This window comes from Salmo salar, chromosome ssa22 (genome assembly GCF_905237065.1).
Source record: "Salmo salar chromosome ssa22, Ssal_v3.1, whole genome shotgun sequence".
Lineage (NCBI taxonomy): Eukaryota > Metazoa > Chordata > Actinopteri > Salmoniformes > Salmonidae > Salmo > Salmo salar.
The window spans coordinates 59,553,585-59,577,620 of NC_059463.1; the positions used below are offsets into that span (position 1 = coordinate 59,553,585).

General features: G+C 45.5%; 1 protein-coding gene across 2 annotated transcripts in view; it reads right to left on the reverse strand.

The window, feature by feature from the left end:
- The window catches only part of iars1 (isoleucyl-tRNA synthetase 1), a 143,586-nt gene that overhangs the window by 37,975 nt on the left and 81,575 nt on the right, over positions 1-24,036 (reverse strand). For both annotated transcript variants that reach the window (XM_045705638.1, XM_045705639.1), the window contains exons 20-23: positions 21,050-21,170; positions 16,131-16,222; positions 15,807-15,884; positions 9,528-9,649 (exon numbers count right to left, since the gene is read on the reverse strand). In XM_045705638.1, coding sequence (XP_045561594.1) covers positions 9,528-9,649; positions 15,807-15,884; positions 16,131-16,222; positions 21,050-21,170 — 413 coding nt within the window. The remainder of the gene's footprint in view (positions 1-9,527; positions 9,650-15,806; positions 15,885-16,130; positions 16,223-21,049; positions 21,171-24,036) is intronic.

Here is a 24,036-nt window from a genome sequence, read left to right on the forward strand (position 1 = left end):
GTGGTTATTAGCTAGCTACATGTTGAGTTTGGATCCCGTGACGCAGTTGGTATCAGACCGCTGCAGTCCAGAGATCCTGCCGACCTGATAAGCTGATTGGTGTAGCAGCTAGCCTAGCGCCCACTGCTAGCGGGGGTTTCCTTGAGGGCTTGAACCGCGACACGGTTAGCCCTTGTAGCTGGGACCACAGAGAGTCACAAGCCCGGAACAGTCTTGATCACTGCTGCGATCACAACAAAACAGTGAGCCAATCGTATTCATGCGTAAAAAAAAAAAAAAACGAATAATAAAAAAGAAAAGCAGTGTAAGTTTGAATTTTGTAAAAATGTATTGTTAACGATCAATAATGACAAACCTGCTGGCGTTGACAACTTAGATGGAAAGATACTGAGGGTGGGAGCTGACTCTAAAGCCACTCCTATCTGTCATATCTTTAATCTGAACCTAGAGGAAAGTCTTTGTCCTCAGGCCAAAGTCGTTCCACTACCCAAGAGTGGAAAAGCGACCTTTAGTAGCTCTAACAGCCGACCTATCAGCTTGTTGCCAGCTCTAAGCAAACTGTCGGAAAGAAGTGGGAGTTTTTTTTTATGTTTGTAGTTTTCTATTGAATGCCATTACAGTATCCAGTATCAAATTGCACTTCCTATGTCAACAGTCTTTAGAAATTGTTTCAGGCTTGTATTCTGAAAAATGAGAGAGTAAGACCCAGAGGTTTTTCATGCGCGGGATCGAGAGTGTGCCTTTCCCGTTTACCTTTTATATTGACGACGTTATTGTCCGGTTGAAATATTATTGATTAATTAGGCTAAAAACAACCTGAGGATTGATTATAAACATCGTTTGACATGTTTTACGAACTTTACGGATACAATTTGGATTCTTCGTCTGCCCGTTGTGACTACGTTTGAGCCTGTGGATTACTGAACAAAACGCGAACAAAACTGAGGTTTTTGGATATAAAGAGAGACTTTATCGAACAAAACAAACATTTATTGAGTAAATGGGAGTCTTGTGAGTTGCAACCATATGAAGATCATCAAAGGTAAGTGATTAATTTTATCGCTATTTCTGACTTGTGTAACTCCTCTACTTGGCTGGTTACTGTTTGTAATGATTTGTCTGATGGGCGCCGTTCTCAGCTAATCGCATGGTTTGCTTTCACCGTAAAGCCTTTTTGAAATCTGACACCGTGGTAGAATTAACAAGAAGTTAATCTTTAAACCGATGTATAACACTTGTATGTTTTATTAATTTTTTTTAATTACTATTTCTGTTTTTGAATTTGGCGCTCTGCAATTTCACTGGATGTTGGCCAGGTGGGACGCTGGATGTTAAACATGTAAAGTGTGGTGTACCGCAGGGCAGCTCTCTAGGCCCTCTACTCTTTTCTATTTTTACCAATGACCTGCCACTGGCGTTAAACAAAGCATGTGTGTCCATGTATACTGATGATTCAACCATATACGCATCAGCAACCACAGCCAATGAAGTCACTGAAACCCTTAATATAGAGTTGCAGTCTGTTTTGGAATGGGTGGCCAGTAATAAACTGGTCCTGAACATCTCTAAAACTAAGAGCACTGTATTTGGTACAAATCATTCCTTAAGTTCTAGACCTCAGCTGAATCTGATAATGAATGGTGTGGCTGTTGAACAAGTTGAGGAGACTAAAATACTTGTTGTTACCTTAGATTGTAAACTGTCATGGTAAAAACATATTGATTCAATGGTTGTAAAGACGGGGAGAGGTCTGTCCGTAATAAAGAGATACTCTGCTTTTGACACCACACTCCACAAAGCAAGTCCTGCAGGCTCTAGTTTTGTCTAATCTTGATTGTGGTCCAGTCGTGTGGTCCAGTGCTGCAAGGAAAGACCTAGTTAAGCTGCAGCTGGTCCAGAACAGAACGGCACGTCTTGCTCTTCATTGTAATCAGAGGGCTAAATATACAGTACCAGTCAAAAGGTTGGACACATCAACTCATTCCAGGGTTTTTCTTTATTTTGACTATTTTCTACATTATAGAAAAATAGTGAAGATATGAAAAACTATGAAATAACCCATATGGAATCGTTTAGTAACCAAAAAAAGTGTTAAACAAAGCAAAGTCATGAATCATGTAGTAATCACTGGTATCGTAAATAATAACGAAAGGATTGATGTAAATACTATGCATACAAGTCTCTCTTGGCTAAGAGTTGAGAGATTGACTGCATCAATTTTTTTTTATATATATAAGAAATAGAAAATTCCAAATTGTTTGCATAGTCAACATACACGCAGCTCTGACACAAACACTTATCCCACCAGACATGCCACCAGGGGTCTTTTCATAGTCCCCAAATCCAGAACAAATTCAAGAAAGCGTACAGTATTATATAGAGCCCTTATTGCATGGAACTTCCTTCCATCTCATATTGCTGAAATAAACAGCAAACCTGGTTTAAAAAACAGATAAAGCAACACCTCTCGGCACAACAACTCTCTCCTATTGGACCTAGATATTGTATGTATTGTGTGTATGTATTGATATGTAGGCTATTTGTGCTGTTTTTCTTTTACTTATGTAGTTCGGTCCTTGAGCTATTCCTGTCTATTGATGTTCTGTATTATGTCATGTTTCATGTTTTGCTTGGAACCCAGGAAGAGTATCTGCTGCTTTAGAAACAGCTAATGGGGATCCCTAATAAAATAAAAATTCTTAATGGGTTTATAGCGGACGGACAGACGGACACTTCCTTGGCCGGGGTGTCTTCCTGATTGGAGGTCACCTCTACAGGACGTCTCACTTCTTGGTCAGGAACAGGAAGGAGCACTTAACAAGGCTGCCCCCCACAGCCGAACAGATCACATAGACTCACAAAGAATTTGAAAAGGCTGCCCCCCCCACATGGATTTACTCAGGAGACCTTCACAACAGAACCTTCAATCCAAATCGAAACTTCAAGCGTACATCCTTGAATTTAAACAAAAAAATACCTGGAAAGGACTCGTACTTCACAAAGACTGTCAAGGAAAACAACAACCTGAAGAAAAACAACAGCGAAAACGAGAAGCTCCTCAAGGAAAAATCCAGAGACACTATTTGCTGTACTGTTATAAGAATGGGAATGTAAGCAATCTCATCTTCCACATAGACCAGCCCTTGGCATGGCCATAAGAGCACACTACCCCTCTGTCAAGAGAGGGTATTAAACCAGGGTGGAAAGTCAGAATACTGGACATTGAGGACAATGCGACAGCCTGTGTCAATCTGTACAAGTCTGGAACAGTAGTAGTGAAAGGAAAACCTCAAACCTGTTCAGCAGGCCTTTTACAGGATCAAAGAGAGCACAGCAGGAGAAGCTGACCCCTGGTGACGACCCCCCATCCTGAGCGAGTCAGATCCCACCCCCTTCTCAAACTGTCCCACTGACAAGCAAGAGAGTCACCCCCCAGCACTGAGCAAAACCCAGATCCCACAAGAGCACTGCTCCTGCATTAACATGAAGGATAAATTCACCCAGCTGGAGATCGAGATGGTAGAGCTCAAACGGCAATTCAACACATCCCAGACAGCACAACAACCAGAGCTGGAGAGCTGAAAGAGAGAGAGAGAAAGAGAGAGAGAAAGAGAGAGAGAAAGAGAAAGAGAGAGAGAGAGAGAGAGAGCAACGTGTCTGCACGCTGGACTGTGGTGACAAAACTCCCAACAGGAGGGAGAGGAAAAAAAACAGTCCAGCTGGAGGAGAAGGTGAGAAAGCTGAGGTGGGACAATGAACAACTCATGAGAGAGCTGGCCATCTCCCAAGAGAAGCCAACAGAACAGTCCACTTCAGAAACCGACCCACAGGCAGGACAGACGAGATAGGACCCACACACCCCCTCCCTCCTAGCACCCAGTCAGCCCTCCTGACAACACCCCCCCACATACACAGAGGACACACAAAAGGCCAGAGATTGTTCTCAGACAGGAAATGTGTAGAGGAAAACAAAGACCCGGCCCACCCTGGAGCTGCTGTCAGAGGACCGACTAGGGTCCCCGAGCCACATCATAATACACACAGGCACAAACGACCCTGAGGGCCCAGCAGGAAAGGGTGGTCATAGCATTGGGGCGGCAGCGTACACGACTTACTCTACACAGACCGGTGCTCCGTAACCAATCAGAGCTGCAGTAGGCTTATATGCAAATAGCCTATTGCCATATACGGATCTGTGCCATTCACTTTGAACTGGACTGTGTTTACAGCATGAGCTTGTTTTGAATTCAAAGTGAGAGCTTCATTTGTTCATATTCTGTGCTAGATAGTGAGTTATTAGCCCAGTTATAGATAATTTCTAGTCAACAATGGGGGAGTGGTTTCTGTGCTAGATAGTGAGTTATCAGTGGTTTCTGTGATAGATAGTGAGTTATCAGTGGTTTCTGTGCTAGATAGTGAGTTATCAGTGGTTTCTTCCTACAAGAGAACAAAACATGTGCATTTCTAGCCATCTTTGAAAAGCCAGTCAGGTAAAGAGCTTAAAGGGGCAGTGTTTTGAGACGGTCTTGAAAAAACTAAGTAGCCAATAGGCAGAGGGTAGCATCTCTGTAATAATGGTATGGGAATAATAATGATTCTATTTTGTGAAGTGGTTTCTTGCGTCAAACACCACAACATTTTATACAGGTGGATAAACAGGTTAATGTCAAGCCCTGCATGTTTTTTTCAGAAGTGGAATGTAGGCCTATACTGAACACCACACATTGGCTGCTACTGTAGGCTGAATGATAGAACAGCTATTACCACGTTAAAATGTTAGGTAATGCATTTTTCTCCATTGTTTTTTTTTTTTAATGGTAGGCCACTCCGGTAGGCCTACATTATGAACAAATAGCCACAGTAGCCTACTTGGTCACTGTTAAATTGAATTTACCACAGGTGGACTCCAATCAAGTTGTAGAAACATCTCAAGGATGATCAATGGAAACAGGATGCACCTGAGCTCAATTTCAAGTCTCATAGCAAAGGATCTGAATACTTATGTAAATAAGGTATGTTTTTTTTATTTGTAATAAATGTGCAAAAATGTCTAAAAACCTGTTTTCACTTTGTCATTACGGGGTGTTGTTTTGTGATGTCATTACGGGTTATTGTTTTGTGATGTCATTACGGGGTATTGTTTTGTGATGTCATTACGGGGTATTGTGATGTCATTACGGGGTATTGTGATGTCATGATGTGGTATTGTGTGTAGATTGATGAGGAAAAACATTAATTTAATCACTTTTAGAATAAGGCTGTAACGTAACAAAATGTTTAAAAACTTTCAAAATTCATCGTAGAGACTCAGTGAGCATAACCTTTCTACAGTATAGGATATGTACCGACTGCCCACAAAATGGAAACTAAGCTGTACTTCCTAACAAATGCATGACCACATTAGAGAGACATATTTACCACAGATCACATAGACTCACAAAGAATTTGAAAACAAATCCAACGTTGAACTAACTTCCATATCTGTTAGGCGAAATACCACAATGTGCAAATCACAGCAGCAAGATGTGTCCCGTGTATATATATATATATGTGTGTGTGTGTGTGTGTGTGTGTGTGAGTGAGTGAGTGAGTGAGGGAGAGAAAGAGAGCGAGACACAGAAACAAGACATGAGGAGGGGACAGATAACCAATCAGTTAATGGGTTTATAGCGGACGGACAGACGGCTTGTCTCCTCCTGATTGGAGGTCACCTCTACAGGATGTCTCGCGTCTTGGACAGGAATAGGAAGGAGCACTTAACAAGGCTGCCCACTGCAGCCGAGCAGGCTGGGTAGTAATATGTGGGCTGGGACAGTACATGAATAGAAAAGACCGCGAGGTAGAGGTGTGTTTGTGTGTGTGTGTGGGAGCAGGTACTGTAGTGAAGACAGACATTCAGAGTGACTGGAGGAGAATACACACACACACACACACACACCTTGAACGGCCCTGTGGAGAAGAATACTAATCTGCCATTTTTATTTAACATTTATTTATTTAACTAGGCAAGTTAGTTAAAAACAAATTCTTATTTACAATGACGGCCTACACCGGCTAAACCCGGACGACGCTGGGCCAATTGTGCCCCACCCTATGGGACTTCCAATCACGGTGGGTTGTGATACAGCCTGGAATCGAACCAGGGTGTCTGTAGTGACGCCTCTAGCACTGAGATGCAGTGCCTTAGACCACTTTTTATATTTGAGTAATTTAGCAGATCTCTTATCTGGAGAGATTTAGAGTCTGTACATTCATCTGAAGGTAGCTAGGTGGAGAACCACATATCACAGGCATAAAGTAGCTATAAGAAAAGTCAAGTGTTTTTGGTTGTTGCTGTAAAGCGTAACAGTAGCAATGCTTCAGAGACAGACTAAAGCAATGGCCCTGCCGCTTCAGCCAGACTAAAGCAACGGCCCTGCCGCTTCAGCCAGAGGAGACTAAAGCAACGGCCATGCCGCTTCAGCCAGAGGAGACTAAAGCAACGGCCATGCCGCTTCAGCCAGAGCCAGACTAAAGCAATGGCCCTGCCGCTTCAGCCAGAGGAGACTAAAGCAATGGCCCTGCCGCTTCAGCCTGAGGAGACTAAAGCAATGGCCCTGACGCTTCAGTCAGACTAAAGTAATGGCCCTGCCGCTTCAGCTAGAGACAGACAGACTAAAGTAATGGCCCTGCCGCTTCAGCTAGAGACAGACAGACTAAAGCAATGGCCCTGACGCTTCAGCCAGAAACTAAAGCAATGGCCCTGCCGCTTCAGAGACAGACTAAAGGGTATAGCTACTCAATCATAGCACTAACAACAAAAGTGTGTGTGTGTGTGTGTGTGACCTGCCTGCATGTCTAAATAAAGTCCTGGGTTTGATCGTGTCTGATGAGTTGCACAGACACGGATGCAGCTTAAAGTTTATACACAGATACAAACAGAATAGTATAATTGACATGCGTTTCAACACAGATAAGTTGGTTCAAAACAAATACTCCGATCACCGAGCATCTGTACTGAACATCATCTGGGATTCATTTTCATCAGAAACACAAATCACTTCTTGTTTCTGACAAAGAGATTCAAAGAAAAATCCAAACATTCCAATTTCAAAATAAATATTATTTTAAGAGGAATCCTTAAAAGTATATATTTTTTAATTAATTGGAAAATAGTTTTAGTCGAAAGACTTTGAGCTGCCCGCATTCCCTGCTACTAACTTGACGTGAGACACTTTCAGATTCATTGAGGAAGTCAGTCTTCAAAATGGCGTCCTACTCCCTATATAGTGACTACCACCCATGTGGATCTTTCAATGGTAGTGCACTAAATCAAATCAAATTGATTTATAAAAAGCCCTTCTTACATCAGCTGATATCTCAAAGTGTTGTACAGAAACCCAGCCTAAAACCCCCCAAACAGCAAGCAATGCAGGTGTAGAAGCACAGTGGCTAGGAAAAACTCCCTAGAAAGGCCAGAACCTAGGAAGAAACCTAGAGAGGAACCAGGCTATGAGGGGTGGCCAGTCCTCTTCTGGCTGTACCGGGTGGAGATTATAACAGAACATGGCCAAGATGTTAAAATGTTCATAAATGACCAGCAGGGTCAAATAATAATAATCACAGTGGTTGTAGAGGGTGCAGCAGGTCAGCACCTGTGTGTGTGTGTGTGTGTGTGTGTGTGTGTGTGTGTGACCTGCCTCTATACAGGGAGTAGAGTGCCATTTGGGACACATGTGAAGACTAGAAAGGAGACTTAAAATAAGAATAACAGGTAGCTGGGTAACACTGAATAACACGTTCAGGCAGACAGGAAGTCCAGACAGGCAGGCAGACAGGAAGTCCAGACAGGCAGGCAGACAGGAAGTCCAGACAGGCAGACGGGAGGAATGGGAGAACGCATTGAAGTCAGTCAGACAGTCCAGACATCAAGAAACTTGAGGCTATTCTCCAGTAACTGTCTAGTAAGTTGGGAGGGGGGGGGTTAGGGTTAGGTCCCCCTGCTCAAGGGGGGGGGGTCGGCTACCTGAGCTAGTGAATGGTGCAGTTCATGGTCCTTCGAGACAAATTCAATGATGGTTGATTGGCTGATTGATTACCTGACTAGAGGCAGCATGAGGTAGTGAATGATTGATAGATGTATTGATTACCTGACTAGAGGCAGCATGGTGGAGTGTTTAATTGATAGATGTATTGATTACCTGACTAGAGGCAGCATGAGGTACTGTGTGATTCATAGACTGATTGATTACCTGACTAGAGGCAGCATGAGGTAGTGAATGATTAATAGATGTATTGATTACCTGACTAGAGGCAGCATGGTGGAGTGTTTAATTGATAGATGTATTGATTACCTGACTAGAGGCATCATGAGGTACTGTGTGATTCATAGACTGATTGATTACCTGACTAGAGGCAGGATGAGGTAGTGTTTGAGTGATAGACTGATTGATTACCTGACTAGAGGCAGCATGAGCTACGGTTTGATTGATTACCTGACTAGAGGCAGGATGAGGTACTGTGTGATTGGTTACCTGACTTGAGGCAGCATGAGGTACTGTGTGATTGGTTACCTGACTAGAGGCAGCATGAGGTACTGTGTGATTGGTTTCCTGACTAGAGGCAGCATGAGGTACTGTGTGATTGGTTACCTGACTAGAAGCAGCATGAGGTAGTGTGTGATTGATTACCTGACTAGAGGCAGCATGAGGTAGTGAATGATTGATTACCTGACTAGAGGCAGCATGAGGTAGTGTGTGATTGGTTACCTGACTAGAAGCAGCATGAGGTAGTGTGTGATTGATTACCTGACTAGAGGCAGCATGAGGTACTGTGTGATTGGTTACCTGACTAGAAGCAGCATGAGGTACTGTGTGATTGATTACCTGACTAGAGGCAGCATGAGGTAGTGTGTGATTGGTTACCTGACTAGAGGCAGCATGAGGTAGTGTGTGATTGGTTACCTGACTAGAGGCAGCATGAGGTAGTGAATGATTGATTACCTGACTAGAGGCAGCATGAGGTAGTGTGTGATTGGTTACCTGACTAGAGGCAGCATGAGGTAGTGTGTGATTGGTTACCTGACTAGAGGCAGCATGAGGTAGTGTGTGATTGGTTACCTGACTAGAGGCAGCATGAGGTAGTGTGTGATTGGTTACCTGACTAGAGGCAGCATGAGGTAGTGAATGATTGATTACCTGACTAGAGGCAGCATGAGGTAGTGTGTGATTGGTTACCTGACTAGAGGCAGCATGAGGTAGTGTGTGATTGGTTACCTGACTAGAGGCAGCATGAGGTAGTGTGTGATTGGTTACCTGACTAGAGGCAGCATGAGGTACTGTGTGATTGATTACCTGACTAGAAGCAGCATGAGGTACTGTGTGATTGATTACCTGACTAGAGGCAGCATGAGGTAGTGAATGATTGGTTACCTGACTAGAGGCAGCATGAGGTAGTGTGTGATTGGTTACCTGACTAGAGGCAGCATGAGGTAGTGTGTGATTGGTTACCTGACTAGAGGCAGCATGAGGTAGTGTGTGATTGGTTACCTGACTAGAGGCAGCATGAGGTAGTGTATGCTACTGGAGTCCTTCTCCTCTACAGAGGCGGGGTCGATCAGGTGACGTAGGTTCTGGTACATCATCTCTGTAATAAAGGGGGTGAAGGGAGCCTAGTGGGGAGGAGAGACCAGTTAGAGAAAGACAACGATACTACACAGTACTATACGAGTGAGGAGGAGGAGAGATAGCTAGTTAGTTGAGAACATACACTACAACTCTCTTACCATTCTAACTCAGGGAGACCTTGTCCTCATTCCAGTTCTAACTCATTCCCATTCTAACTCAGGGAGACCTTGTCCTCATTCCAGTTCTAACTCAGGGAAACCTTGTCCTCATTCCCGTTCTAACTCAGGGAAACCTTGTCCTCATTCCAGTTCTAACTCATTCCCATTCTAACTCAGGGAAACCTTGTCCTCATTCCAGTTCTAACTCATTCCCATTCTAACTCAGGGAGACCTTGTCCTCATTCCAGTTCTAACTCAGGGAGACCTTGTCCTCATTCCCATTCTAACTCTGTGAGACCTTGTCCTCATTCCCATTCTAACTCAGGGAGACCTTGTCCTCATTCCAGTTCTAACTCAGGGAGACCTTGTCCTCATTCCAGTTCTAACTCAGGGAGACCTTGTCCTCATTCCCATTCTAACTCATTCCCATTCTAACTCAGGGAGACCTTGTCCTCATTCCAGTTCTAACTCAGGGAGACCTTGTCCTCATTCCCATTCTAACTCATTCCCATTCTAACTCAGGGAGACCTTGTCCTCATTCCAGTTCTAACTCAGGGAGACCTTGTCCTCATTCCCATTCTAACTCTGTGAGACCTTGTCCTCATTCCCATTCTAACTCAGGGAGACCTTGTCCTCATTCCCATTCTAACTCAGGGAGACCTTGTCCTCATTCCAGTTCTAACTCAGGGAGACCTTGTCCTCATTCCAGTTCTAACTCAGGGAGACCTTGTCCTCATTCCAGTTCTAACTCAGGGAGACCTTGTCCTCATTCCAGTTCTAACTCAGGGAGACCTTGTCCTCATTCCAGTTCTAACTCAGGGAGACCTTGTCCTCATTCCAGTTCTAACTCATTCCCGTTCTAACTCAGGGAAACCTTGTCCTCATTCCCGTTCTAACTCTGTGAGACCTTGTCCTCATTCCCATTCTAACTCTGTGAGACCTTGTCCTCATTCCAGTTCTAACTCATTCCCATTCTAACTCAGGGAAAGCTTGTCCTCATTCCAGTTCTAAATCAGGGAGACCTTGTCCTCATACAAACACACCTACGTTGTGAGCTAATGCAGTGTAAGTAAAATTATCATATGCAGCAGACTTAACTTTTCTTTAACAATTTCTGTGAGGAGGAACTTAAGTTTAACCAGAGATTTACAGTGGGGGGAAAAGTATTTGATCCCCTGCTGATTTTGTACGTTTGCCCACTGACAAAGAAATGATCAGTCTATCATTTTAATGGTAGGTTTATTTGAACAGTGAGAGACAGAACAACAACAACAAAAATCCAGAAAGACGCATGTCAGAAATGTTATAAATTGATTTGCATTTTAATGAGGGAAATAAGTATTTGACCCCCTCTCAATCAGAAAGATTTCTGGCTCCCAGGTGTCTTTTATACAGGTAACGAGCTGAGATTAGGAGCACACTCTTAAAGGGAGTGCTCCTAACCGCAGCTTGTTACCTGTAAAAAAGACACCTGTCCACAGAAGCAATCAATCAATCAGATTCCAAACTCTCCACCATGGCCAAGACCAAAGAGCTCTCCAAGGATGTCAGGGACAAGATTGTAGACCTACACAAGGCTGGAATGGGCTACAAGACCATTGCCAAGCAGCTTGGTGAGAAGGTGACAACATTTGGTGCGATTATTCGCAAATGGAAGAAACACAAAAGAACTGTCAATCTCCCTCGGCCTGGGGCTCCATGCAAGATCTCACCTCGTGGAGTTGCAATGATCATGAGAACGGTGAGGAATCAGCCCAGAACTACACGGGAGGATCTTGTCAATGATCTCAAGGCAGCTGGGACCATAGTCACCAAGAAAACAATTGGTAACACACTACGCCGTGAAGGACTGAAATTCTGCAGCGCCCGCAAGGTCCCCCTGCTCAAGAATACATATACATGCCCGTCTGAAGATTGACAATGAACATCTGAATGATTCAGAGGACAACTGGTGAAAGTGTTGTGGCCTGATGAGAACAAAATGGAGCTCTTTGACATCAACTCAACTCGCCGTGTTTGGAGGAGGAGGAGGAATGCTGCCTATGACCCCAAGAACACCATCTCCACCGTCAAACATGGAGGTGGAAACATTATGCTTTGTGGGTGTTTTTCTGCTAAGGGGACAGGACAACTTCACAGCATCAAAGGGACGATGGACGGGGCCATGTACCGTCAAATCTTGGGTGAGAACCTCCTTCCCTCAGCCACGGCATTGAAAATGGGTCGTGGATGGGTATTCCAGCATGACAATGACCCAAAACACACGGCCAAGGCGACAAAGGAGTGGCTCAAGAAGAAGCACATTAAGGTCCTGGAGTGGCCTAGCCAGTCTCCAGACCTTAATCCCATAGAAAATCGTTGGAGGGAGCTGAAGGTTCGAGTTGTCAAACGTCAGCCTCGAAACCTTAATGACTTGGAGAAGATCTGCAAAGAGGAGTGGGACAAAATCCGTCCTGAGATGTGTGCAAACCTGGTGGCCAACTACAAGAAACGTCTGACGTCTGTGATTGCTAACAAGGGTTTTGCCACCAAGTACCAAGTACTAAGTCTATCCCTGTTCTCTCCCCTCTGCACAGGCCACACAAACTCTTCACACCGCGTGGCTGCTGCCACTCTAACCTGGTGGTCCCAGCGCGCACGACCCACGTGGAGTTCCAGGTCTCCGGCAGCCTCTGGAACTGCCGGTCTGCGGCCAACAAGGCAGAGTTCATCTCAGCCTATGCTACCCTCCAGCACCTCGACTTCTTGGCACTGACGGAAACATGGATTACCACAGATAACACTGCTACTCCTACTGCTCTCTCCTCGTCTGCCCACGTGTTCTCGCATACCCCGAGAGCATGTGGCCAGCGGGGTGGTGGCACTGGAATCCTCATCTCTCCCAAGTGGACATTCTCTCTTTCTCCCCTGACCCATCTGTCTATCTCCTCATTTGAATTCCATGCTGTCACAGTTACCAGCACTTTCAAGCTTAACATCCTTACCATTTATCGCCCTCCAGGTTCCCTTGGAGAGTTCATCAATGAGCTTGACGCCTTGATAAGTTCCTTTCCTGAGGATGGCTCACCTCTCACAGTTCTGGGTGACTTTAACCTCCCCACGTCTACCTTTGACTCATTCCTCTCTGCCTCCTTCTTTCCACTCCTCTCCTCTTTTGACCTCACCCTCTCACCTTCCCCCCCTACTCACAAGGCAGGCAATACGCTTGACCTCATCTTTACTAGATGCTGTTCGTCCACTAATCTCATTGCAACTCCCCTCCAAGTCTCCAACCACTACCTTGTATCCTTTTCCCTCTCGCTCTCATCCAACACTTCTCACTCTGCCCCTACTCGGATGGTATTGCGCCGTCCCAACCTTCGCCCTCTCTCTCCCGCTACTCTCTCCTCTTCCATCCTATCATCTCTTCCCTCTGCTCAAACCTTCTCCAACCTATCCCCTGATTCTGCCTCCTCAACCCTCCTCTCCTCCCTTTCTGCATCCTTTGACTCTCTATGTCCCCTATCCTCCCGACCGGCTCGGTCCTCCCCTCCTGCTCCGTGGCTCGACGACTCATTGCGAGCTCACAGAACAGGGCTCCGGGCAGCCGAGCGGAAATGGAGGAAAACTCGCCTCCCTGCGGACCTGGCATCCTTTCGCTCCCTCCTCTCTACATTTTCCTCTTCTGTCTCTGCTGCTAAAGCCACTTTCTACCACTCTAAATTCCAAGCATCTGCCTCTAACCCTAGGAAGCTCTTTGCCACCTTCTCCTCCCTCCTGAATCCTCCTCCCCCTCCCCCCCCCTCCTCCCTCTCTGCGGATGACTTCGTCAACCATTTTGAAAAGAAGGTCGACGACATCCGATCCTCGTTTGCTAAGTCAAACGACACCGCTGGTCCTGCCCTACCCTGTGCTTTGACCTCTTTCTCCCCTCTCTCTCCAGATGAAATCTCGCGTCTTGTGACGGCCGGCCGCCCAACAACCTGCCCGCTTGACCCTATCCCCTCCTCTCTTCTCCAGACCATTTCCGGAGACCTTCTCCCTTACCTCACCTCGCTCATCAACTCATCCTTGACCGCTGGCTACGTCCCTTCCGTCTTCAAGAGAGCGAGAGTTGCACCCCTTCTGAAAAAACCTACACTCGATCCCTCCGATGTCAACAACTACAGACCAGTATCCCTTCTTTCTTTTCTCTCCAAAACTCTTGAACGTGCCGTCCTTGGTCAGCTCTCCTGCTATCGCTCTCAGAATTACCTTCTTGATCCAAATCAGTCAGGTTTCAAGACTGGTCATTCAACTGAGACTGCTCTTCTCTGTGTCACGGAGGCTCTCCGCACTGCTAAAGCTAACTCTCTCTCCTCTGCTCTCATCCTCCTAGACCTATCTGCTTACTTTGATAAGGTGAACCATCAGATCCTCCTCTCCACCCTCTCCGAGTTGGGCATCTCCGGCGCGGCCCACGCTTGGATTGCGTCCTACCTGACAGGTCGCTCCTACCAGGTGGCGTGGCGAGAATCTGTCTCCGCACCACGTGATCTCACCACTGGTGTCCCCCAGGGCTCTGTTCTAGGCCCTCTCCTATTCTCGCAATACACCAAGTGGCTCTGTCATATCCTCACATGGTCTCTCCTATCATTGCTATGCAGACGACACACAATTAATCTTCTCCTTTCCCCCTTCTGATAACCAGGTGGCGAATCGCATCTCTGCATGTCTGGCAGACATATCAGTGTGGATGACGGATCACCACCTCAAGCTGAACCTCGGCAAGAAGGAGCTGCTCTTCCTCCCGGGGAAGGCCTGCCCGTTCCATGATCTCGCCATCACGGTTGACAACTCCATTGTGTCCTCCTCCCAGAGTGCTAAGAGCCTTGGCGTGACCCTGGACAACACCCTGTCGTTCTCCACTAACATCAAGGCGGTGACCCAATCCTGTAGGTTCATGCTCTACAACATTCGCAGAGTACGACCCTGCCTCACACAGGAAGCGGCGCAGGTCCTAATCCAGGCACTTGTCATCTCCCGTCTGGATTACTGCAACTCGCTGTTGGCTGGGCTCCCTGCCTGTGCCATTAAACCCCTACAACTCATCCAGAACGCCGCAGCCCGTCTGGTGTTCAACCTTCCCAAGTTCTCTCACGTCACCCCGCTCCTCCGCTCTCTCCACTGGCTTCCTGTTGAAGCTCGCATCCGCTACAAGACCATGGTGCTTGCCTACGGAGCTGTGAGGGGAACGGCACCTCCGTACCTTCAGGCTCTGATCAGGCCCTACACCCAAACAAGGGCACTGCGTTCATCCACCTCTGGCCTGCTCGCCTCCCTACCTCTGAGGAAGCACAGTTCCCGCTCAGCCCAGTCAAAACTGTTCGCTGCTCTGGCACCCCAATGGTGGAACAAGCTCCCTCACGACGCCAGGACAGCGGAGTCAATCACCACCTTCCGGAGACACCTGAAACCCCACCTCTTTAAGGAATACCTAGGATAGGATAAAGTAATCCTTTAACCCCCCCCCCCATAAAAGATTTAGATGCACTATTGTAAAGTGGTTGTTCCACTGGATATCATAAGGTGAATCCACCAATTTGTAAGTCGCTCTGGATAAGAGCGTCTGCTAAATGACTTAAATGTAAATGTAAATGTACTAAGTCATGTTTTGCAGAAGGGTCAAATACTTATTTCCCTCATTAAAATGCAAATCAATTTATAACATTTTTGACATGCGTTTTTCTGGATTTTTTTGTTGTTATTCTGTCTCTCACTGTTCAAATAAACCTACTATTAAAATTATAGACTGATCATTTCTTTGTAAGTGGGCAAACGTACAAAATCAGCAGGGGATCAAATACTTTTTTCCCCCCACTGTAGTTACAGCCTGATATACACACAATGCGTCACGAGGTACAGCATCGGAGCGCTTGGTATTTAGAACGCTCCGATGCATTAGTTCCAAGCGCAACTGTTTTAGCGAAGAGAAAATGTGGCCCTCAATACACTATTTTCAATGGAAGCGGACGTCAGAGTTCAACCAGGTTAAACATTATGCACCTTTACCCGTGTGACTCACCATCAGTCTGCACATGGAGAACAGAACACTGAAGAGATTCTCCAGAGCCCCCAGACAGTCCTCTGTTCCACTCTCTCCCTGTTAGGGTTACGAATACACAGTTACAAACATCATCTTCCTCCTCCTCCTCTTCCTCTCCTCCTCCACCCTAACATGTTCCATACATAACACAAACAGATCTTTAACCAGAGAGTCATCGATGACCAACTCAATTCATTCACATTACATCAGTCAATATAGCATAGTCAACAGAGAAGCAGTGGTATAAATGGTTACTGTACCTTTAAGCTATTTGACTGCGTCAGTGTTTGAAGGTGAACTCACCTTGAAACGCCTACGATTGGTCCTCACGTACCAGTTGGTCAGCATGTCCACAAACTTGACAAGCTTTGGCACCACCGTGTACAGCCTGTAAGCTGCAAGGAGACACTCTGATTACAACTCATGTCTGGAGTGAGAGCGGCTGGGAAAAAGTTTGTCTTTATAAAACGACAGACCCATAACAGTAGCAGAGCTTTGTATAGTGTAACTGGGGTTGTGGTCAGAATTGACGCATTGAAAGAAACGATGTATTCACGTGCAGTGTTGTCTATTTAAGCAATAAGGCCCGAGGAGGTGTGGTATATGGTCGATATAGCACGGCTACGGGTTGTTCTTAAGCACGACGCAACGCGGAGAGCCTGGAAACAGCCCTTAGCCGTGGTATATCGGCCATATATCACAAACCTCCCGAGGTGCCTTTTTGCTATTATAAACTGGTTACCATTGTAATTAGAGCAGTAAAAATAAATGTTTTGTCACACCCGTGGTAAAATTAGATCGTAGTCTTGTATTGATGCTTAGCCTGTTTGATGGCTTGTCAGAGGTCGTGGCGGGATATCTTATAAGCTTCCCCGGGTTAGAGTCCCGCTCTTTAAAAGTGCCATCTCTAGCCATTAGCACAGTGAGGATGTTGCCTATAATCCATGGCTTCTGGTTGGGATATGTACGTACGGTCACTGTGGGGACAACTTATTAAACTCCTCAAATGTTATCAGATGAACCCCGGAACATATTCCGGTCTGTGCTAGTGAAACAGTCCTGTAGATTAGTGTGTGTGTGTGTAGTTATTGTGCTCACCATCCTGCTCAGCCTTGAACAACTGGATGTGAGACTGGGTGAATGACTGGATCCAGTCAACTGATGATTGGTTGAAAGAAATCGATAATAAGTAGATTGTGGGAGCTGTACTGTTAGATTTCAGTGCAGCCTTTGATTATTATTGACAATAACTTGTTGTTGAGGAAAACCTCTGTCATATCGTGGATTCAGAGCTATCTATCTAATAGAACTCAAAGGGTTTTCTTTAATGGAAGCTTCTTTATTGTTAACAATGTAAAGTGTGGTGTACCGCAGGGCAGCTCTCTAGGCCCTCTACTCTTTTCTATTTTTACCAATGCCCTGCCACTGGCGTTAAACAAAGCATGCGTGTCCATGTATACTGATGACTCATCCATATACGCATCAGCAACCACAGCCAATAAAGTCACTGAAACCCTTAATATAGAGTTGCAGTCTGTTTTGGAATGGGTGGCCAGTAATAAACTGGTCCTGAACATCTCTAAAACTAAGAGCATTGTATTTGGTACAAATCATTCCTTAAGTTCTAGACCTCAGCTGAATCTGATAATGAATGGTGTGGCTGTTGAACAAATTGAAGAGACTAAATTACTTGGCGTTACCTTAGATTGTAAACTGTCATGGTCAAAACATATAGATTCAATGGTTGTAAAGACAGGGAGAGGTCTGTCCGTAACAAAGAGATGCTCTGCTTTTGACACCACACTCCACAAAGCAAGTTCTGCAGGCTCTAGTTTTGTCTTATCTTGATTGTGGTCCAGTCGTGTGGTCCAGTGCTGCAAGGAAAGACCTAGTTAAGCTGCAGCTGGTCCAGAACAGAGTGGCACATTTTGCTCTTCATTGTAATCAGTGGGCTGATATTAATACTATGCTGCCAGTCTCTGAGTTGAGTTGAGGAAAGACTGACTGCATCACTTATTTTTATAAGGAACATTAATGTGTTGGAAATTCCAAATTGTTTGCATAGTTAAGTTACACACAGCTCTGACACATACTTACCCCCACCAGACATGCCACCAGGGGTCTTTTCATAGTCCCCAAATCCAGAACAAATTCAAGAAAGCGTACAGTATTATATAGAGCCCTTATTGCATGGAACTTCCTTCCATCTCCTATTGCTGAAATAAACAGCAAACCTGGTTTAAGAAAAACACCTCGTGGCACAACACCTCTCTCCTATTTGACCTAGATAGTTTGTGTGTATTGATATGTAGGCTACGTGTGCCTTTTTAAAAAATGTATCTAGTTCTGTCCTTGAGCTGTTCTTGTTTATTGATGTTCTGTATTATGTTACATGTGGAGCCCAGGAAGAGTAGCTGCTGCTTTTTGAACTGCTTTTGGAATGGGGATCCTAATAAAATACCAAATCCCACTAGGTGTGAAATGTTTCACCAAATCCACGCTACGGTACCTATTGCGGTTTTGGGGTCACGGTTCGGTTTGGTTTCGGTGGTGGAAAAATGAAATGCCAATACTTACTGTAGTTCATTTTCTTTTGGCAAAAGATATTAAACCAGGAATCGATTATGGGCCATATAATGCCTAATTCAGTTTTTTCCCAAATTTGGTTTTCCCCGTCATTTTTCCCCCCCAGGTTTCAGATTGTTTGTACTAATAGTTTTGAAACAGAAATGTACTTTGAGGGTAATAAACTATAGTATCCGTAGTTTAGAAAATGCCAACAGAGGGCATAAGAGCTAATAAGCAAGCTAGCTAGCAAATATACTTCTTCGTAAAAATCTAGCTAGCTAAAAATATAAGAGATGTACAAGTTAAATACATGTTTTATCTTGACATAGGCTTTGTCTATGAAGTAATGACAGTTAAAAGTATTTTAATTTCAGTTTTAAACAGGATATCCATGTTTAGTCCTGTGAAAATGTCAGACCACTATAATTTGCCAACATTTCTCACAAAATATATTTTTATATGACAATTTAGAGACTATTTCAGATGCACGTTGAGAAATATAAATGTACGAAATCTTGCAAGCAGAAATATTGTGGTTTTCACTGTCTATATAGAATAACCTGAAGAAAAAAAAACGTTCAAAAATACGCTCGAACCGCTAAGCTACTTTGCCACCATTAGCTAACAGGCAAGCAGTTAAGCCTGTAAGCTATAGCTAACAAGCAAGCTTGCTAGCAAATATACTTCATCGTAAAAATCTAGATAGCTAAAAATGAGTAATTTTAACCACAGTAAACTGTAAAACGGTATAGCTAATAAGCCAAGCTATCAAAATGGACAAATGTGTTAATAAATTCTCCTAAATTGCCTCTCAGTAGATCTGTCACAGCCAGTTATTGTGAACCTCCGTTTACCTGACTATGCAAATGAGATGACGTAATCAGTCTAGTGACTGAAAAACAGACAAAGGTTGTCATGAGTTTAAAGTTTTTAGAAAAACGTTCCTTAAATCTTTAATAACATAAAATATTTATTTCATTATATTTATATATATATTATATTTTACAACCTTTTATTGGAAAGGATTCCCTGCCATGACAGACAACAGATACTTGCCAAATGTGCTGTAAGATAACATTGTTTTTTAAATTACAAAAGTTTTTATATAAAATATTGTCTGTGGACACAAAAAAATAACACGTCACGTAAATTGCCCAGTTAACCTTAAATTGAGTTTTTTTGGGAAAGCCTCTCCATCTACCAGAAGACGGTTGACACTAGCATCATCGCTAACAGCTAAACACACAGACAGGGGCATTCCCGCACCATTGCCTCTTCGCAGGGGCATTCCCGCGCCATTGCCTCTTCACAGGGGCATTCCCGCGCCATTGCCTCTTCACAGGGGCATTCCCGCACCATTGCCTCTTCACGGGGGCATTCCCGCGCCATTGCCTCTTCGCGGGGGCATTCCCGCGCCATTGCCTCTTCGCGGGGGCATTCCCGCGCCATTGCCTCGTCGCGGGGGCATTCCCGCGCCATTGCCTCGTCGCGGGGGCATTCCCGCGCCATTGCCTCGTCGCGGGGGCATTCCCGCGCCATTGCCTCTTCACAGGGGCATTCCCGCGCCATTGCCTCTTCACAGGGGCATTCCCGCGCCATTGCCTCTTCACGGGGGCATTCCCGCGCCATTGCCTCTTCACGGGGGCATTCCCGCGCCATTGCCTCTTCACAGGGGCATTCCCGCGCCATTGCCTCGTCACGGGGCATTCCCGCGCCATTGCCTCTTCACAGGGGCATTCCCGCGCCATTGCCTCGTCACAGGGGCATTCCCGCGCCATTGCCTCGTCACAGGGGCATTCCCGCGCCATTGCCTCGTCACAGGGGCATTCCCGCGCCATTGCCTCGTCACAGGGGCATTCCCGCGCCATTGCCTCTTCACAGGGGCATTCCCGCGCCATTGCCTCTTCACAGGGGCATTCCCGCGCCATTGCCTCTTCACAGGGGCATTCCCGCGCCATTGCCTCTTCACAGGGGCATTCCCGCGCCATTGCCTCTTCACAGGGGCATTCCCGCGCCATTGCCTCTTCACAGGGGCATTCCTGCGCCATTGCCTCTTCACAGGGGCATTCCTGCGCCATTGCCTCTTCACAGGGGCATTCCATTGCCTCGTCACAGGGGCATTCCATTGCCTCGTCACAGGGGCATTCCATTGCCTCGTCACAGGGGCATTCCATTGCCTCGTCACAGGGGCATTCCATTGCCTCTGCCGCTTCACAGGGGCATTCCCGCGCCATTGCCTCTTCACAGGGGCATTCCCGCGCCATTGCCTCTTCACAGGGGCATTCCCGCGCCATTGCCTCTTCACAGGGGCACGATGAAAAAAGATCCTCCAATTAAGAGTATCATTTTGATTACAACGTGTGCGGTGCATAGGCTACAGTTGATTTAACGATAATAGCCTGAAATGTTTTCCCAGCTCAGATTTACTCAAGAGGCATTCAACACATGCAGCCTAGCCTAGCCTACAGGACTAGTGTATTTGTTTATGTAGGTATTCATTCGGGTTTACAGTGCGGGCTGAACCGAGGCCCCTGTATGAATAAGTGTACAGTTACACCCCTAGGATGCGGCTTGTGTGTGTAGTACATGGCGCGCGTGTGTGTGTGTGTGTGTGTGTGTGTGTGTGTGCGTGTGTGTGTGTGTGTGAAGCTCACCATCCATCTCAGCTTTGAAGAACTGGATGAGAGACTGGGTGAAGGACTGGATCCACTTGTCCATGATGTTGTCGCTGCACTTGGCTGTGGCCTCGTTGTACAGGAAGCTGATGCCGTCCTCCTGAACGGCAAAGGTCACAGGGCAAAAGGTCACACAGAGAACAGGAAATAGAAAGAGAGAGCATGATAGAGAGAAAGTTACAGAGTTTAAAGGATGTGATAGGCAGTATCTTGTGTTCTGGTTGCGGTGTTCTCCTCATTAAACTACTGGCTGGTTGAGGTGTTCTCCTCATTAAACTACTGGCTGGTTGAGGTGTTCTCCTCATTAAACTACTGGCTGGTTGAGGTGTTCTCCTCATTAAACTACTGGCTGGTTGAGATGTTCTCCTCATTAAACTACTGGCTGGTTGAGGTGTTCTCCTCATTAAACTACTGGCTGGTTGAGGTGTTCTCCTCATTAAACTACTGGCTGGTTGAGGTGTTCTCCTCATTAAACTACTGGCTGGTTGAGGTGTTCTCCTCATTAAACTACTGGCTGGTTGAGGTGTTCTCCTCATTAAACTACTGGCTGGTTGAGGTGTTCTCCTCATTAAACTACTGGCTGGTTGAGGTGTTCTCCTCATTAAACTACTGGCTGGTTGAGGTGTTCTCCTCATTAAACAGTAACTGGCTGGTTGAGGTGTTCTCCTCATTAAACTACTGGCTGGTTGAGGTGTTCTCCTCATTAAACTACTGGCTGGTTGAGGTGTTCTCCTCATTAAACTACTGGCTGGTTGAGGTGTTCTCCTCATTAAACAGTAACTGGCTGGTTGAGGTGTTCTCCTCATTAAACTACTGGCTGGTTGAGGTGTTCTCCTCATTAAACTACTGGCTGGTTGAGGTGTTCTCCTCATTAAACAGTAACTGGCTGGTTGAGGTGTTCTCCTCATTAAACTACTGGCTGGTTGAGGTGTTCTCCTCATTAAACTACTGGCTGGTTGAGGTGTTCTCCTCATTAAACTACTGGCTGGTTGAGGTGTTCTCCTCATTAAACTACTGGCTGGTTGAGGTGTTCTCCTCATTAAACTACTGGCTGGTTGAGGTGTTCTCCTCATTAAACTACTGGCTGGTTGAGGTGTTCTCCTCATTAAACTACTGGCTGGTTGAGATGTTCTCCTCATTAAACTACTGGCTGGTTGAGGTGTTCTCCTCATTAAACTACTGGCTGGTTGAGGTGTTCTCCTCATTAAACTACTGGCTGGTTGAGGTGTTCTCCTCATTAAACTACTGGCTGGTTGAGGTGTTCTCCTCATTAAACTACTGGCTGGTTGAGGTGTTCTCCTCATTAAACTACTGGCTGGTTGAGGTGTTCTCCTCATTAAACTACTGGCTGGTTGAGGTGTTCTCCTCATTAAACTACTGGCTGGTTGAGGTGTTCTCCTCATTAAACTACTGGCTGGTTGAGGTGTTCTCCTCATTAAACTACTGGCTGGTTGAGGTGTTCTCCTCATTAAACTACTGGCTGGTTGAGGTGTTCTCCTCATTAAACTACTGGCTGGTTGAGATGTTCTCCTCATTAAACTACTGGCTGGTTGAGATGTTCTCCTCATTAAACTACTGGCTGGTTGAGGTGTTCTCCTCATTAAACAGTAACTGGCTGGTTGAGGTGTTCTCCTCATTAAACTACTGGCTGGTTGAGGTGTTCTCCTCATTAAACTACTGGCTGGTTGAGGTGTTCTCCTCATTAAACTACTGGCTGGTTGAGGTGTTCTCCTCATTAAACTACTGGCTGGTTGAGGTGTTCTCCTCATTAAACAGTAACTGGCTGGTTGAGGTGTTCTTCTCATTAAACTACTGGCTGGTTGAGGTGTTCTCCTCATTAAACAGTAACTGGCTGGTTGAGGTGTTCTCCTCATTAAACTACTGGCTGGTTGAGGTGTTCTCCTCATTAAACTACTGGCTGGTTGAGGTGTTCTCCTCATTAAACTACTGGCTGGTTGAGGTGTTCTCCTCATTAAACTACTGGCTGGTTGAGGTGTTCTCCTCATTAAACTACTGGCTGGTTGAGGTGTTCTCCTCATTAAACTACTGGCTGGTTGAGGTGTTCTCCTCATTAAACTACTGGCTGGTTGAGGTGTTCTCCTCATTAAACAGTAACTGGCTGGTTGAGGTGTTCTCCTCATTAAACTACTGGCTGGTTGAGATGTTCTCCTCATTAAACTACTGGCTGGTTGAGGTGTTCTCCTCATTAAACAGTAACTGGCTGGTTGAGATGTTCTCCTCATTAAACTACTGGCTGGTTGAGGTGTTCTCCTCATTAAACTACTGGCTGGTTGAGGTGTTCTCCTCATTAAACTACTGGCTGGTTGAGGTGTTCTCCTCATTAAACTACTGGCTGGTTGAGGTGTTCTCCTCATTAAACAGTAACTGGCTGGTTGAGGTGTTCTCCTCATTAAACAGTAACTGGCTGGTTGAGGTGTTCTCCTCATTAAACTACTGGCTGGTTGAGGTGTTCTCCTCATTAAACTACTGGCTGGTTGAGGTGTTCTCCTCATTAAACTACTGGCTGGTTGAGGTGTTCTCCTCATTAAACTACTGGCTGGTTGAGGTGTTCTCCTCATTAAACTACTGGCTGGTTGAGATGTTCTCCTCATTAAACTACTGGCTGGTTGAGATGTTCTCCTCATTAAACTACTGGCTGGTTGAGGTGTTCTCCTCATTAAACTACTGGCTGGTTGAGGTGTTCTCCTCATTAAACTACTGGCTGGTTGAGGTGTTCTCCTCATTAAACTACTGGCTGGTTGAGGTGTTCTCCTCATTAAACTACTGGCTGGTTGAGATGTTCTCCTCATTAAACTACTGGCTGGTTGAGATGTTCTCCTCATTAAACTACTGGCTGGTTGAGGTGTTCTCCTCATTAAACTACTGGCTGGTTGAGATGTTCTCCTCATTAAACAGTAACTGGCTGGTTGAGGTGTTCTCCTCATTAAACTACTGGCTGGTTGAGG